Raw genomic sequence first — 17,898 nt, 5'->3', positions numbered from 1 at the left:
GAGCTAGGGGAAAGGCTGAAGGAGCTAAAGGTGATTGCAACCCCATAAGAAGAACAATGTCAACTAACTGGACCACCCAGAGCTCCCAGGGACTAAATCACCAACCAAAGAGTATATATGGGGGGAGCCAGGACTCCAGATACACATGTAGCAGAGGATGGCCTTATTTGACATCAGTGGGAGGGGAGGGAGGCTTGATGCTCTACCGTAGGGGGATGCTAGAGGGGTGAGTCGTGGGAGTGGGTTAATGGGTGGAGGAGCACTCTCATAGAGACAAAGTGGAGAGGTTTGCGGAGATGGTTTGGGGGTTTGGTGGAGAAGTAACTGGGAAGGGAGATATAATTTGAAAAGTAAACGAACAAAATGATTAATAAAAAAAAAAAAACAAAAAGGAAAAAAAAAAGGATGAGAAAAGCTGTGTGTGTGTGTTCCTAGCCTGGATAGAGAAAATTTTCTGAAATGTAGCCAAATCAGGTCATCTGGCAATATATGTTTTTGGAGTTCTTTTAAAAACCTTTGGTGGATGCAGCCAGGATACAAGGCACTTATACACATACAGACTCCTCAAAGTAAATAGCATCTAACAATGTCTGAGGTTTATATCTAGGTATTTATAAGAAATAAGGTGTAAGCACATTTTAAAACTCCAGCATAATACCATGAGTCACTGTTTGATTTACCTTCACCAGCAGCTTTAACTTAAGAGGTCTTGGAGGGTAGACTTTGCAGAGTAGCCCATGTGGTCTACATTAAATTTTGACAGTTTCTTCAGTGGTATTGTTATAGAAGGTAACATTTTCTATATCAATAGCCGTGATTCTTTCGGAGACAGAAAACCAAGTACAAAGCTTCTGGTATCCTGCATGGGGCTGGGATTATGAACCAAAGCTTGCTTTCCAAATATGTCCACACATTGGAATTACTTGGGGGCTGTGAAAATACTCAGCTCCATCATGAAATAGGAATGTAATTGGTGGTGGGTTGCAGCCAAGGTTCAGCAGTTTTGAAGCATATTCAAGTGATTCTAACCTACAGGCAAGTTTGGGACTTGCTAAACTGGGTATATTGAACTACAAAGTTCAAATGTAAACCTCTCAATGAGGTAAATATTAAGGTTTCTGTGCAAAAGGTGAAATCAAGCAAATAAATTAGCCCAACTGAATTTTCCAGCATGGAGTGTGCTCCTGCAGCTCATTGTTCGCATAAAGCAGAAATTCTCAATCCTTGGGTGGCAACCCCTTTGGGATCTAATGACTCTTTCACAGGGGTTTCATGTCAGATGTTCTGTATATCAGATATTTACATTACAGTTCATAACAGTAGCAAAATTACAGTTATGAAGCAGCAATGAAATAATTTTATGGTTGGGGGGGTCAACCCAACATGAGGAACTGTATTAAAGGGTCACAGAATTAAGAAGGTTGAGAACCACTGATATAAATACAGATGGAAAACATCAAATTGGTTATGTACACACAGTTACACATAGAAAGATTATCATTATTTAGTCAAGATTGTAAAATGACTGTCAGTTTGAATCTACATGCCCGATTAGAATTGTCAGATAAAAATCAGAGAGCCCAGTAAGATTTGAAGTTCATGTAAACAATAAATAATTTAAGTATATGTATATACCATGCAGTATTTTGAATTTATTTATATTAAATGTATTTTCCTGGATTTCAAGTTTAACTGTATGCCTTGTAATTTTATCTACTCAAACCTTACCCAACATTTTAAATGACTTGCTTGAGGAGTAATTATGACAAGAATTAAGTTCATCTTCCTGCTCATGTGTTTTTTTTTTTGTTTTTTTGTTTTTTGTTTTTTGAGTTATATTGCCTGGTTAACCACCCCAAGCTCCAAGTGACTCTGTATTGAGAGACAATTCTACCTTATTCTGCCTCTTCTGTCGTCTCCGGAGACGAAGGAACTCCTTATGTTGCCTGGAGACAAAGTTCACTGCTGCATATTCCAGTAAGGCAGCAAACACAAACAGAAGGCACACCGCCATCCAGATGTCAATCGCTTTCACGTAAGAGACCTGAAAAATGGGATAGGGTGAGAGAGAGACAGAAAAAAGGAAGCTATGAAGGTTTTCAGAAAAACTAATTCTGCACATGTAATGGTCAAGGATTTTCTATTCTTTACTTTAGAAGGCTACTGCCACTAGTCTTGCAACTAATGTCTACCATTAGAAGAATGTATACTGAAATTCTGTGATTGGGACTGGAGGACACTATCTTAAGTGAAACACCATCTCACATACATGGAATCTGAAAGTGCTTATCTCATGGAAGTTGAGAGTAGAAAAAGTTTATTTCACAGAAACTTCCAGAGACTGGAAGAGGTGGATAAATAGATATAATGCTATCATTGGAGGAATTAAATCTAATTTTAGGTGGCACAGTATGATGAGCATGATTAGCAACAGTGTATCATATATCTCAAAACATCCAGAAAAAAGGATTTTGGATCAACTTGCCAGAAAGGAATAGTAAAAGTTTAAGATGGTGGATATGCTAATTACTATGAGTTGACCATTCCTTAATATAGACATGAATCACAATGTCAAATCAGGATTGGGTTTATAGGTCAACAATAGTAGTCATATTCAGCACCTATGTGACTTTGGGTTCAAGTTTGAGCTAAATAAAAATAAATTACCAAATATCATAGTATATCTCATAAATATATACCAATACAAAGTGCTATAACATTAAAATAAAACAGGTACAAGAGTCATGCATTAGTGCCACTTAGAATATTAAATATGAGACAGATGAGACAATGACCAAGAATAGAGAGAGGGGCCTTGTGACTGTCACTGCACTGCAAAGCTCAACATCTCTATACACATTTGTATGGTACAGGGGAAACCAAGTAGGAGTACTTTAACATTTCAGATTCGAGATTTCCAAAGACACTTATCAAACTGCCAGGAGAATGTGTACACTTCAGTTCTAGTTGTTGTGAGTTTACTTACTACGTTTTTCTTCTTTTTCTTTTCTAAGTACTTGCTAGCTACCCTTTTATGTATTATATATGTATAGAACGGTTAAATCGTTAACACTTGGATTATCCCATTTCCTGAGAAGGAAACTGGAGTAAAGAAGGGTTAAATTATTACCTAAAGGCACAAAACTAAAACTTGAAAGCCAAGATTCAAATGGAAACCCAGTGTTGACTACTGTAATTTTTTTTCTAATCACACATAATATGGTTCCCAAAGTCACATGGCTTATAACCTCTGCTTCCTTTAGACATTTATGGCATTTCTTATGGCATTTAACTTTCTTCTAATTCATTATTTCCAGTGTGTACACACGTTATAAGACATTTAGGTTATTTTCAATTACACTTCTCTGACTACAAATTTTGAGGCTGTGATTATCCTTGTCCCCAAAGACCTGATTGTCTCTGTGCATATTTGGTACATCGGTTTTGGGGTAAATTACATTAAGGAATGACACAAAAATAATTTCTTGAGTTATAAAGTTACTAGCGGTACGTAGAACAAGAGTACATAATCTAGAACAGGAGTTTTCAACCTGTAGGTCACAACCCCTATGAGTGTCACATATTAGATATCTTATATATGAGATATTTATATTATGAATCAGAACAATAGGGAATTACAGTTATGAAGGAGTAATAAAATAATGTTATGATAGTGGATTACTATAGCATGAGGAACTATATCAAAGGGTCACAGCATTAGAAAGGTTGAGAACCATTGGTCTAGAGTGAGGAGGAAGTACTTTGTTAAGGAATGTTGATAACATCTCCAAGTTGCTTCATCTCACTGTTTTCATTCCTCAGCTGTCAAATAGGAACAGTCACAGTACCACAGAATCTTGCAGAGTAGTTTTGTGAAGAAAATAATTTTTTCTTTTTTTATTGGACATTTTATTTATTTACATTTCAGATGTCATCCCCTTTCCCCATTTCGGCTCCCTAGAAAGCCCATATCCCATCTCCCCTTCTCATTTTGCTTTTATACCATTTTAAATATATGGGAGTATTAAGGTCAGTTCTAGTTTGAGGAATTAGCAATACAATAGATGCAAATAAATCGTCAAGGAACAAGCAAGACAATAAACACAAATAGTCAAAGAATAAGCAAGGCAAAAAACAAAATTCCATGAACATTCCCGTGATCACTGTTTCTAAGGGCTTATCAGGATGACTAAAATATCTGAGCCAACTTCTATGTGCTAGCCCAAAGTCATTTTCATGTCTGAAGCCTACTTGTTGTAGCCTAAAATTTAAATTCCTGTCTGAAATTATTTCTTTGTTCTAGCCTAAGATTTAGATTCCTACCTGAAATTACTTCTTTGTTCTAGTTTAATGTCAGATTCCTGCCTGAAGCCCACTTCCTTGTCCTTGGCCAAAGTCATATTCCTGCCAAGCAGCCCATTTCCTTGTCCTTGGTCTATGTCAGATTCTTGCCAAACAACCCCCAAAGTTCTCCATCTCTCCCCTTTTATATTTCATAAACAAGACTGAGCCTGTCTTAGTTCATTCTACCAAGAAAGCCTTCCTTATCCATCATGGAATATGCATTATCAAAAGCAATGCACTTTTGTCTTAGGTTGGTAAGGCACTGTATAGAATCTTAACCTTCCTTGGCTTGCCAGCCTGTTAATTTAATAAATCTGTCTGGAGGTCCATTTTCAGGTTCAAGCTGTGTACTTTGGCTGCCAACATGTTGATGTTGTTAAAGACAAGCTTTAACATGATGGGCAGGAATAAAAGTATTCCCAGGACAAAATGGATAGCATGATCAAGCTATATATGCCATTTTTGAAGCTTGACCAAAATAGAAACACTGACCTCAGGCCATGAGTAATTTTATCAGCAGTATCTACCACATCAGTGCTGAGAAGAGCAGCATTCTTTAAATTCATAAGCTCACTATGCAAAGTTAAAACATCCAGAGAGGTGTTAGAATTATGCCAAATACATTGCAAGTGTCTTTAAACTTTTTCCTAATTATAATGACTACCATTGTAAATTTTAGAACTAACATGAATCCAATGGTATTTGGCATGACACTTGAGATGGCTCCTTACTCTTAAACCCTGAACCTCCTTCCAATAATTTGAGTAGGATAAAGAGAATTTAGAATAATATCAAGGATAGAATAAGCACTATGAAAAGCTTTGTAATTATTTGACTACATATAGATGTGATCTTGTTAATGGAAAAACTGTTTGGAAGACAGAGAAATTAACAAGCAAAAGAAAACACCTATGATCTTAATAGAATTCAGTTATTAATATTATTTTTGGAGGGGAATTTCATATATGTATACTATATTTACATCATTTCCACCCCTCCCCCTTCTCTCTAATTTCTCCTGTGTCCTGCCTCTCTCAATCTCATGACTTTTTTCTTAATTTGTATTCTCTCTGTCTGTCTCTGTCTCTGTCTCTGTCTCTGTCTCTGTCTCTGTCTCTCTCTCTCTCTCTCTCACACACACACACACACACATTCCTATTGAGTCAATTAATTCTTGCTTATGAATGTGTGTTTAGGGCTGAAGACTTGAGATTGAATAATTAATCAGGGGGATGGTTCCCTGGAGAAGACCGACTCCCCTTCTCTCAGCAGTCATTGATTCACTGTAGCTGTTCATCTAAAGGTCAGGCCTCATGAAATTTCCCTCATCCATATTGGTATGTCAACTGGTATTGGCAACCATATTGTTGAGAATACATAAGTATGGCTTCCCTATTTTGTTTACAAGATACTGTCTTAGAGCAGATGTCCTGGTAGTGCACTTACTCTTATTAAGGCTGCTATCTGCTTTACACTTTTTATCTTAAACAATTGGAACTACTTGCCAGGCCCCTGTATATTGTTCTAAATTGGCCTAGTGCTTTGCCATCTTCTTCCCTTGGAATGTACCACTGTTTCTACCTGGGATGATTATTCATACTTTGTCTGATTGAGACCTTTTCAGAATCTCTCAAAACTCATCATAAATACATCTCTCCTAGGAAGCTTCCTCTTTCTCCCACCTGGATCAGGGGGTACTTTTTAATTTTTTTTTATTGCACTTTACGTAATTTACCTGTTCTTTCTTAGCTGCCTATTTCCTAGCCTTTTCAATAGACGGTGAGCTTGCTTTGTATTTGTGTCTGAATAAGTTGGTTGATTTTGGAGAAATGACTCTGGGCCAAAAAAACTGTTTGTATTAATAACACAGAACCTGGTAAGTCATGGGTAACAATAAATTTTACATATATGTATATGTATGGAACAATTAGTGGAAAAAGAAGTTATGAATTTAAAAGAGAGTGGGGAAGGGTATACTGGAGGGTTTGGAGGGAGGAAAGGCAAGGGTAAAATGTGATTATATTTTAATGTCAAAAATAAAAACAAGAATGAATTACATGAGTGAAGAGATGGATAAATGAATAAATAGATGAAAATAAGGAATAATATAGCCATTTTGTGTGTCTTTCATTAAATCAGTTAATTTTAAACTATCACCTACTATTTACAACTTCATATATTTGATGCTTGTAAGAACAGAATATAAAAATTTTTAAATCCTCTTAGCATACTTAGAATTCTGAAATAATCTTCCTTAGTAAGCAATAATTTGTCTTGCACTTGGTCATTTGAGGTAAGCATATTCTATGATAACAGAACATTACTAATCACTGTATTTCCTGTTATATATTATTCAGATTGCCTGTAAATGTTTCAGATCTCATAATGAGAAGGATTTATCAATGCCTGAGACATACTCACGTAAAGAATGTCCAGTAGAGCATCTTTACTTTCCCATTTCTGGTGTTTATATCATTCAGGAATTTCTAAACCCTTTCCCCATCTTCTTTTTATCATCAGCATGCTCAGTACACATTTACCTTTTTTAAAAACAGGTGCTTATAAATTAATTTTTTCCTTTTCTTAGTCATCTTGGTTGGTCTCTCAGTTTCTTTCAAATTATGAACCTCTTTCTAGCATTAAAGTGGTAGCATTAAATACATTATTCACATGGAGTTAGAAGGTGGCGGGGGATGTCTACTCTATAAGATGTGATGTCCCTTGGTGTTGTTCTCTCAGGATTGAAATTCCTTTTTGCTTTTAACCAGTTCTAATGTCAGATTCTCTCCCTTTGACTGCTAAGCCTTAGAAGTCTGTAGCTCACATCTTTTTCTGTCACATTCTCTTTATGATTCTTAGGCTTACATGATCCCTTTCTGAACTACTTTACTACAAACCTGCAAGAGAGTTTTTCAATGGTAATTAAGCTCTCAAAATGCTGCAATGACTCACTGACTTGGATTCTCTAGAGGGATTTTTACTCTTTATATGTATTCTTAGTTTTAGTGTTTTAAGACAGGGTCTTGCTATGTAGCCACGCTTGCCTGGAACTCACTATCCTCACACCTTGGCCTTCAACATACTGGGATTATTGCAAGTCTCCTTTTAAGACTATTTAATTATGCTAGCAAGAAGGCTCAGCAGGTAAATTTGTCTACTGTACAAGCCCTATGGTCTCAATTTTATACTCAATCTCTACAGTAAAAGGATAGAACCAAAACCCAAAGCTTTTCTCTGACCCCTACAAGTGCACAGTAGTTTACACACACACATGCCCATGCACACACATATTATAAAGTAATTTCAAAAGCAACATGAAAAAATGAAAACCATAACACATTCATACCCTAGTGGTATATGAAAGGCCCTGTGAAAGGTAAATCAGAAGATACAAGATGATTCAGATGCTTATTGATCCCTCCCAGAAATTCTCTGATTATACTTCTGGGGACTTTGTAGTGGACCAGGGAATAGTAAATCATGGCTCAGGGGTCATATTTGATTCACTGAATATCTTCCAAATATTTATTGAAACACAGCCATATTTGCTTAGTTACATATTGCTCATGGCTACACTTATATTAAAATGGCACAGTTGAGTAGCTTTGACAAAAAAACAAAATGGCCTGCAGAGCCTATAAAACACTGATTATTTATGAAAAAATGTTTTCCAGTCTCTAGCCTACAGGAGATTAATGGGTAGAAGAAGCTGTAAAGGCAACATTCTGAAAATAGAAGATGGTTGTAATCCAATAATTTGCATATGCGGTGTATTTTAGGGGTGGGGCATGATGACAGAGAGATAGGCATTGATTCCAGGCAGAAAAGGCACTGAAGGCAGGTAGAGTCAAGGTTTCTGTGTCTTCCTAAATATATGCTAATGACCATTTTCAAATGAGATATAGTCATACATGTCTTATAATGTAGTTCTTTGTGTCCAAACGCATAGATCTTATCAAATGGCAACATTTTTCTTCCTTATGGAAATATCTCTCCTCTTGATATTTTCAACTTTCACACAGGCCTAGTTCCCTTTGACCAGATCTATGACTTTTCTGTAGGATATCTTCTTCCATGTCTTCGTGTACTTGTGTCTACTTGTGTCTTCAGTAACTTTTTTCTACTTTAATTTAGACTCTACATTCATACCCTTAATAAATCCACCCACTTCAATAGATTTCTTATTTCCTTATATTTGAGAATGGCAGAAGTGTAGTTGTTGTTTTGGCGGTGTATACCCTACAGCAAAGACTGGCCAACTTCTTGTGAATCTCATTTTCTGCACCAGTAAAACTAGGTTTTCTAGTCCAGTCAAATACACAATGGAATGTGAAAGGAACTATGAATACTAATTGAGGGCTTCTAAAATATTCCTGAGGATTTAACCCTTAGCTGGATATCCATACTGTATATCCTACATTCAAGACAGCAGTACCATAAGATGGAAGAAGTCAGACCTCGCAAAAACTCAGGCTCACTTCCTCTAGAGTACAGTGTAATATAAATAAGACAGACTCATTCATCCACTGATTTCAGCCTTTTGTAATTCCAAAGCCATCCCTGAGGCATGATATCTCCTTTGATCTTGTGCTAATTCTAAAATGTCTACAGTTATCATTTGCAGAGTCGATTTAATTAAATGTCCCCATTTCCATTCATTTTGTTAGAGTCCTCTGTCTAGCAGCTCTGCTTTTCCCCTTAGTTCTTTCCTTACCTTCGCCTCTAGTGTTCAGTCTATTCAAACATCACATTTCTATCTGCAAAGTTCTCCCTGCATTTACTCTTTACTTTCTTTCCAAAGGTGCCTTTATGGTCTCAGCCATTAACAGGTAGACCTGGCTAATGTAACAATAGGTCCCTTTGCATTCAGAACCTCCTAGTGGCATTTTGCCCTTTTGCTTCTGTGGAAAGAATTTCAAAACACCAATTTCAATTAGGAACACAAGGACTTAAGCATTACCATGGCTGCCTCTTGCAGGCTCCGGTATTCTAGATACTGCCCAGTGTGTGTCTGCCCTAGTTATTTAGCTTTATCCTATTCTTTCTTACACAAACTTTGTTCTTTGTTTAAGCAATTCTACTTACCACTCCACCCCATAGGAAGCCAACTCCATTCCTGCTATGACTCATTGTTTACATCAGTGGTTCCCAAATTGAGGGAATGAGTGATTCTTTTGCACCTCAGGGGAAACCTGGCAATATCTGCAGATACTTTAACTTGTTACAACCACTGGGAGGCACTACAAGTATGGGGCAAGGATGCCACTAGACATCCTAGAATGACCAGGATTTCCATAGCCACAAGTTCTTCAGTCCAAATGCTAGTAGTTTTGAGGTCAATAACCCCAAGGTTAGGAAAAAAGATAAATGTCCACAACCTCCAAGTACTATGTCTAGTTCAGTGAGTCCAATAGGGAATGATGCTCCTTTCAAGGACACTCTGGGATATCTGAAGCTGAAGTGAGGAGCCCAGGACAAAGAATTTAGTGCCAGATGTGAATGCTGTTATTAGTCAGAAATCTTGCTTAACATTTTTTTTTTTCCCACTGTGTAAAATTTCACACTTCTATTTGTTTCCAGATAATTGCTTCAGGGGTAGCTCAATTCTATCTTAAATATGATGCTTTCTCTGTCCACTGTGATCTCACTCACATTTAGGTTTTATAATGTATTATAGTTAGTTGACCCAGTTTAGTGTTCATGCATACGTGTTGTATCTGCAAAACTCAAGTATAGAATATTTTCAGGATTCAAAATTCAATACCTTTCAATCTATGCCACAGAGGACAAGGCTTTCAGCTGTTAGTAAGTGCACCGTAAGTTGCTTTTGATTGACAAAATTTCCCCAAATTACAGAAATTTGGATTCCTTTCACAATTTTATACGAAGAGGCAACTACAGAAGATGTCTAAATGAAAGACAATTTTAGAACACTTAAAAATATGTATTATTATTATTTTAGAAGCATGACACCGCCAGTTACTCAGGAGGCTGAGGCAGAAAGATCACATGAGTCCAGAAGTTCTGGGCTGTAGTGTGCTATGTGCAAGTGTCAGTTACTTGGAATTGAGGACCCCTAGGTAGACTAAGGAAGATCCAGCCCAGGACGGAAATGGAGCCGGTCATACTTCTTGTGCTGGCCAGTAGTGGGTCATGTATTTTAGAGCTACTAGCTAGTGGTGTTCATGTTACTCTGGATCTGTTTTCACTAAAGGAAATACGATTTATTATGTTTTCATAGCTTGACAGCTCATAGAGTTTACAAACCTAGTTAGTGGAGAAGTAGAGCCAATCAGGTGGCTTAGGTGTTCATGGTGCTAGCTCAGCACCTATTTGTTGTAATTACTGTTGCTTTGGCATCATGTCAACACTCTTTAGAGGTACTTTTCATTGATGGTTTTTCAACACTCTCCATGTTTTTTAAAGCTTGAGAAAGTTTCCTAGAGCCAGTATTTCACTGATGACCCACTCAACTCAATTTCAAAGTAGGAAACCAAGTTATGAGTTTATTTACCTGACTTCTACATTTTGTTTTCTGTATTCAGATATTACAGCATTTCCCAAGAAAAAAAGGACATTTATTTATGAGTTGAAATATTTTATATCTCACATCAATCCCCAGGACAAATTATGGGTAATCATTTTACAAGGACTTCTCTCTTCATTCCTTGGGCAAGCATTCCCATAGGACAGGGTGCCAATTAAAGTACATTTCTAGCCAATAGGTTGACCCCAGAGATCTGTGACATTCCTTTAAAAGCCAATAAAAGAGATTGTTTATAAACATGTATGGAGAGAAGTCTCCTATAGTGGAGAAGATTCATAAGTGATTATGATCAACCAAGTATTCGTTTTAATAGAAAAGAAACAAAATGGTATTCATAGGACAAATATTAATATCCTTAGCTTTTTTTGTGTGTGTGGAAAGGTAAAAAAATGTATGCAAATGCTTGTGTCAGGGATATACATGGCTGTGTGCATACATATGTAGGCCTGAGAAGGAAATTAGGGGTATATTTTTTTTATCACTCTCTACCTCATTCTCTTGAGGGGTCTCTCACTGAACCTGAAGCTCACTCAAGAATGGAAATGAATTTATTAAATGCAGAACAAAATCATATAATGCAAAAAAATCAACAAGTATGGAAAGAATAATTCTGGCTTTGCTTTTTGCTTTTGTCTCCTATCCATACTCATTCATTATATCATCCAAAATAGACATTTGAATTAACTGTGATGCCAACGATTCATGGTGTTGTACAATTTTGTCTTTATAGTTTCAGGGCCAAGTTGTGATTTTTTATTGCCTAATTAAAACAGCTCACACCTGCTGTTTAATACAGGGAAATTAGATTTCCTTGGCAAAGACATATAGTGGCAGAGCTGTCTATCTGGGCTATGCCAGTATCCCAACCCTCATGTATTTTTCTCTTCATAGTTGATATTCTTGTTGGAATCTGAGAAAAGTAACTTACAACAATACAGCTCTCATGAAAGTGTTGTTTGCATAAATAGCCATTGGGTGGCAGTACCTTCAAGCCTGGCATCTGAATGAACCAACCAGTTACAGATGGTTCGGAAAACCCTTGGGAATCAATTTGTTTGTTCAGCATTTGGTGCTACACAGGTCTAGTTAGTTGATGTTGTTTATAAGCCGAGTATATCTCTCTTCATTATAGAAGTCAGAAAACTATTCAAAGTGGTATAACAAAACCATATACCCATGCGAGTTTCAAAGAGGGAAGGGGTACTAGAAAAGTCCAAGTGTCCACTCAGTTATACAAGCAATACCAGGCAATATTCATGGTACTATAACTGCACTCTGAAAAAATGCTTCCTCAAGTTTTCTGAGAATAAGGCATCTAGAGAAGCCAAAGCCAGGGCAATATTTGTATCATGAGAAAGGGGAAGAAGCAGCACTCAAGAAAACATCTTCCCTATGCTTGTGTCTGTCACATTCCATGCCATTCTCAGCTAATAGGAATGCTACCACTGTTTCCTTCCTTGGACTGCACCTTCATACACAAAGGTGATGAATGTGTCTTCTCCAGTTGGTCAGGAATGAGAAATTAGTGAGAGATTAGTGGCTAAATGGCCACTATTTAAAAAACAAAGGAAACATTGAAGAAAAGAGCTAGCTATTTTGTGTCAATATTAGAAAGTTGATAATAAGGGGATGATAAGATGGTACTCTTTTTAAATAGATACTAATTCAGTGAGTGTACATGTGTGTGGTGGAGGATAAGCATATTTAGCCAATTTGTATTTTAATCCTAGCTGAATGGTCAATGGATTTGGGAAAATGACTTAACCTTTTGGAATCTCAGTTTCTTCACATTGAGGTACAGGATTCTGACCAATGGTGTCTGTGAAGGATTGAATAAATTGCTTTCTGTAAATCTTGACACTCATTTGTCAGTTTGTAGATGCTCATTTGCATTGGTTTGCAAAGAATGACTATCTGATGTCATTGCATAATTTAAAACTTCTATAATTCAAGGCAATGTCCCCGAGGGGAATAAATGTAAAGTTGAATCTCTTTCCTTTCATGTTCTATGTATCCATTAAGATTTTATTAGTATTTTTTCCTTTGTCCTACTTAAAATTCACACAATCTAAGTTCACATAGAGGTGAATCTCATTGTAGTGACATGCTGGATGTCATAAAAGCTGATGTACTGTTACAGAGAAATAAGAACATTATTACCATCAATGAAGAATTTTCATCATTCACTTCTGATTTAGTTATCTCTTACTATAATGATAAATGAGTTTACTCTTTAACTTTACCAAAATCAGGCAGCCAATGTTTGAGCTGCAATTCACAATTAACCTGGATTGACCTCAAACTATGATTTTCTAGTTCATTGACCTCTGGGAAACCTCTGTTTCTCTGAAGGTGAGTCTCGAATGACTCATGGACTGTAGTTTCACTCAGTGACACCATCTGCAGTGAAAAAAGCTGAGAGGGTACATGAAATGGCATGAATATATGAGAAGCAGGGGAACTGTTAACCTATAGCCACAGAAGATGATAAATATTCAAAGATAAGCACAGTGTTCACTTGCTCTCTCCACAGTCATGGCACACGTTCTTTGGCTGTAATTTCCATTTATTTGTTCATTCATTCATTCACAATCTCTATCCTAACTTAGGCTCTGATTTTACACTTATGAGCAAGGGAGGATTGAAGAGAACATTAATTCTGAAAAAACAAATGAATAAATAAATAAATAAATAAATACACTCTTGGGACTTGTGATATAGCTCAGTTGGTAGGATCTTGCCTTCTATGTACAAGGCCCCAGGTATAATCATGAGTCTGGCTTTCGTCACCCAAGCCAGGTATGGTAGCACATTCTTACACTCACCCAAATTAGGTGGTAGACACAGGAGGTTCAGAAGTTCAAGGGATCTGTCTCAAAAAACAACTCAGTCTTGTACTTTAGATTATACTAAATGAAATATGTTAGACCGGTGCATTAGATTTATGGTGATTACAAATGTTTCCATCTTATAGCCCCTAAACTGGGGGCTTGATGGGAAGAAAAGGATGAAAGAGTCGGTAAGTCTCCATTTCCTGGACTTATTGATTGTACTTGAATGTACTTACTGATTTAGGATTTATAAGCCAATTCTGTGCTTCTAGAATGAGATGAGGCTACCATATCAGGAGGGCAGCATTGGTGACCCATCTCATTTTAATTATTTCTGAATCTTAGCACCACCATAGTGAGTAGCTGGGCAAGGGCTAAGTAAGTGAACATATACAAGCTTTCCAGCATCCTATACTGACAGTGTATTCACAGTGTTAGGTGCTTTGTATAAGAAGAGGCTCCATCGGCTCATATATTCAAGTTTTTGGTCCTCAGTTGATGAACTGTTTGGGGAGAATTTAGGAGGTATGCTGCTGGGGACAGGGTTTGAGATTTCAAAAGACGTGGACATTTCTAGTGGGCTTCACTCTGCTTTCTACTTGCAGCTCAAGATATTCACACTCAGCTTTTCCTGCTGCCATGCCTCTGGTCTACCATCATGGACTCTAACCCTGTAAAACCATGTCCTTCATCTCTATTAAAAGCTTTCATTTGTACGTTGCCTTTGTAATGGTGTTTTTTTCATATCAATAGAAAAATAAGACACAATGTAAGCTAAGTTTTGAGATGACTGATGGGTAAGTTATGTAGAGAATGGGTAATTGTGGACTATAATCCAGGACTAATCTATATCAGAAGCCCAGTTTAACCTATAGTGCAAACAAAGAAACAAACAAATACAATCATGACATTTCCTGAAGACTGCTTTGAATCTTATGTCAACCCTAGAGAACAATAGACCCTCTTTGTAATAAGATTCCAAGCAATGCACTTGAAACCTTTTACTGTTGGCATGTGGCAGCCCAGAGATAAAGAGAGAGTCTCTTAAAGTTTAGTGTTGAAGAGCATTTCACATACAAAACATTATTTAAACTGGACGGCAGAGTCAGTGGCAGTCAAGAAGCTTTCCTATTCAGTGTGTCTCCCATGGCCTAGTTTACCATCAGCGCTATACTTAAATGTGAACTCATGGTGGAGGCTTGAGGTCAGCAAGGATATCTCCACGGGAACCTACTTGACAGAAACTTTACTTTCTTGGCTTTGGACTCTGGGCACTCAAGCCTAGTGTCTTCTAAACTAAAGCTCTTGAAGCTAATCAGCTGCTTGCTGTTTCAGTGCCTTCCTAAGTGAAACTGAAATGGAAAAATTCCAGAGCCTCACCATACTCCAGGTTCCATGCAGAGAGAAAAAAATCAGAAAAAGAGCTACAGGTCAATCAGAGGTTGGGAATTAGTGTGGGACAAAAGCCCCTGGCTGTGCTGCTGATCTTATTTTTGTTAGCAGAAACTACCAAAGATGATATTTCAACTGGTTCCAGTTCCTGCAGCTAGGCAGCATTTTGATGCAACTCAGCTTCATATTTCCATGCTTACCACAAAACAAACAAACAAACAAACAAACAAACAAAAAAAACAAACCAAGCCAAGCCAAACCAAATATCCACAAGCACAAATCACACTCTAATAATTAGATGCATATTTGCAATAGACACTAGCCTGGGGGAGTCTGTCAGTAATTAAAAGCAAATCCTAAGCTTCCTGAGTAAAATGACATAAATAAATGTGGAAGCTCTTTTGAAGAAATGAAAAAAAAAGACCATCCATCAGGTGGTATTATTATTATTATTATTACTTTATTACTTTCAGTATGAAAGCATACCACATAGTTGAAAGAAAAATCAGAAGTGTAAAAAGATTTTTCTTGGGCTCATTGAACAGATCAGTTTCTAATATAGCAGTTGTATACATCTGCTTCAGAGGGTATATATCAATTTGAGTCTCTGGGTAGGAATCAATCATGGAGGATGATAGAAACTAAGAGGAAGCAGCAGAGGTATGATGGAGGCAGCAGTGAGAACATGCCAGACATATGGGCCATGGCTTAGCCACTGATCCACTGATGGAATTTGCAAACTTGGCCACAGCCTTTTTCCAGTCTCAACCCCACTTTCCTCTTTCTGAGATTCTCCTTTGTAAGCTTTTGTGACTCAAAGGAAAGAAAAGGTTAGGGGAGAGAAATCCAAGTCAATAGTAGGGCAGAGTTCCTCCAATCTTAAAATGATGAGACCTGACAGTCCTAGAAATAGCCTCTAGACCCCTTTCTTTGCCTTCTTAATGCTTTCAGTGTCATCCAATAATATATATTCATTGAATATCTCTCTACATGGCAGGTTAGAACTTGCGGAAAATGAAGAATTACTCACTTAGAAGCAAATTGTATTGATTAAAGAAAAATACCCATGTAATACCATAATGAATCTTCAAGTGATGAGGAGGCACAGTGATAAAATGGATTTGAAGTGTTAGCCTGTGAATGTCCTAATTCTTCTGCCTTGGTTCTTCCTAGCTCAATTACTTGGCTCATAATGGCTTTGTGCCTCAGACTCATCAAATGAAAAACTAAGGATAATAAATGGAGCCCACCTACTAGATTTGTTGTAAGGGCTTGAGTACACATGAAATAGCAAGTAGGCCTGGGCCTGGTGTCTTCTAAGTGCTCAAGCATGTTAATTTTCATCATCATGGTAAAATTAGCCTCTTATGTTTCTATAATATCATTAGAGTCAGTGCCTCGAGTACTGCAAATTAGTAAGATTAATTAATAGTTTCATCCAATTTAAGATCTTCATTAAAGTTAAATGTGAGAGTTAGTCTCCTGTGACTTCATCCTGGATGGAGGCTCGTAGGAGATTTAGGAGCAACTGCTTTGTCCTGAAGTCAATGTTGTCAGTGTTGGGGGCATGGAGATAATTTTCCTCCAAAGACTCTTATTTTAAAATTATCCTTTGGCCTGAAACAGCTGGATTTCACCTTTTAATCTCAAACCATTAATTTTCAAAACAACTGAATGACATTATGTCTCTAGAATTTTCAACAGACCTGGTATAAATTCCAATTTATATTCTCTTAAGTATCATTAGAAGTAAATTTATGCTGTTCCAATCCATAATTAATTTTGGTCTTTGCTAAAATCTCAGGCTTTTTCTACATGTATAAGTGATGTGGATAAAAGGAAAGGTATGTGACTAATAATGGACAACATGGAAATATTAGGTTTGTATAATTTTAACCAATCCATTCTAACTATATGAAGCACACTGACACCACAAATAATTGTTACTATATATGTTGTACAGGGTACACTGAGTTTTCAAAATTTTTAGTATATCACTCATTTAAATTAACTTCTGCATATGATTGTGAACATAGTGAACCAGAGATATGAAGAAATCATCCCAGGATTAAAAAAACTAGTAAAAGCAATGCTAGTTGTGGAACCGGTCTCGGCCTTTTTTTCTACTGTGATATCATGTATGCATCCCTAGTCTGGAATGTTAGAATCCTTTCTATTCCTCCCAGCACCTTATGACATGAGGATTTATATGAGATTTGATATCTACCTTGCTTATTCCTACTAATTCTCCTATTGTGTTTTGGGGTTTTGAAACTGGCTAATAACACAGCAATCACACAACTCTAGAGCAGAGGCACATCTAGATCAGCTAATGGAATTCTCTCATTTCTTCAGATGCAGAAAAGGAAAGGAAAGGTCATGGCTGAGTTCGGGTGTCTGCTATAATCCGATTGCATGTATTCCCAAAGCTCAACTAGGCACAGAAGTGGAAGAGCTACTCTACTCAGAAGATTTATTTAGATGAATAAGCTCGCTTTGGGGCATATGTTATGAAAAATTAAATTGACACTGACAGCTCATTGCTAAGTACTTTAACAAACTTGATATTCAATTGGGATCTACCTAATCAATTGGAATCTTCATAGTGGAAAGTTAAAAATTACTAAGGAAGTGTCTTCATGTTGGATCCAGAGAAGTAATAGAAAATTACTTGTGCCTTTAGAGTTGTGGCACTGAAGTTGGGGGTGGGAAAGTTATAGGGAATGCTGGTAACGAATACTGTCCACCTTGCCATTTTTCCTATTGTATGTGTGCTGGTGCTGT

General features: G+C 37.0%; 1 protein-coding gene across 3 annotated transcripts in view; it reads right to left on the bottom strand.

The window, feature by feature from the left end:
* Positions 1 to 17,898, bottom strand: part of Glra2 (glycine receptor alpha 2) — a 186,455-nt gene that overhangs the window by 44,696 nt on the left and 123,861 nt on the right. For all 3 annotated transcript variants that reach the window (XM_076918275.1, XM_034486206.2, XM_034486207.2), the window contains exon 9: positions 1,895 to 2,044. In XM_076918275.1, coding sequence (XP_076774390.1) covers positions 1,895 to 2,044 — 150 coding nt within the window. The remainder of the gene's footprint in view (positions 1 to 1,894; positions 2,045 to 17,898) is intronic.

Source organism: Arvicanthis niloticus, chromosome X (assembly GCF_011762505.2).
Source record: "Arvicanthis niloticus isolate mArvNil1 chromosome X, mArvNil1.pat.X, whole genome shotgun sequence".
In the NCBI taxonomy this organism is placed as follows: Eukaryota; Metazoa; Chordata; class Mammalia; order Rodentia; family Muridae; genus Arvicanthis; species Arvicanthis niloticus.
The sequence above is the reverse complement of the archived record's forward strand: the minus strand, read 5'-3'. Positions and strand labels throughout refer to the sequence as shown.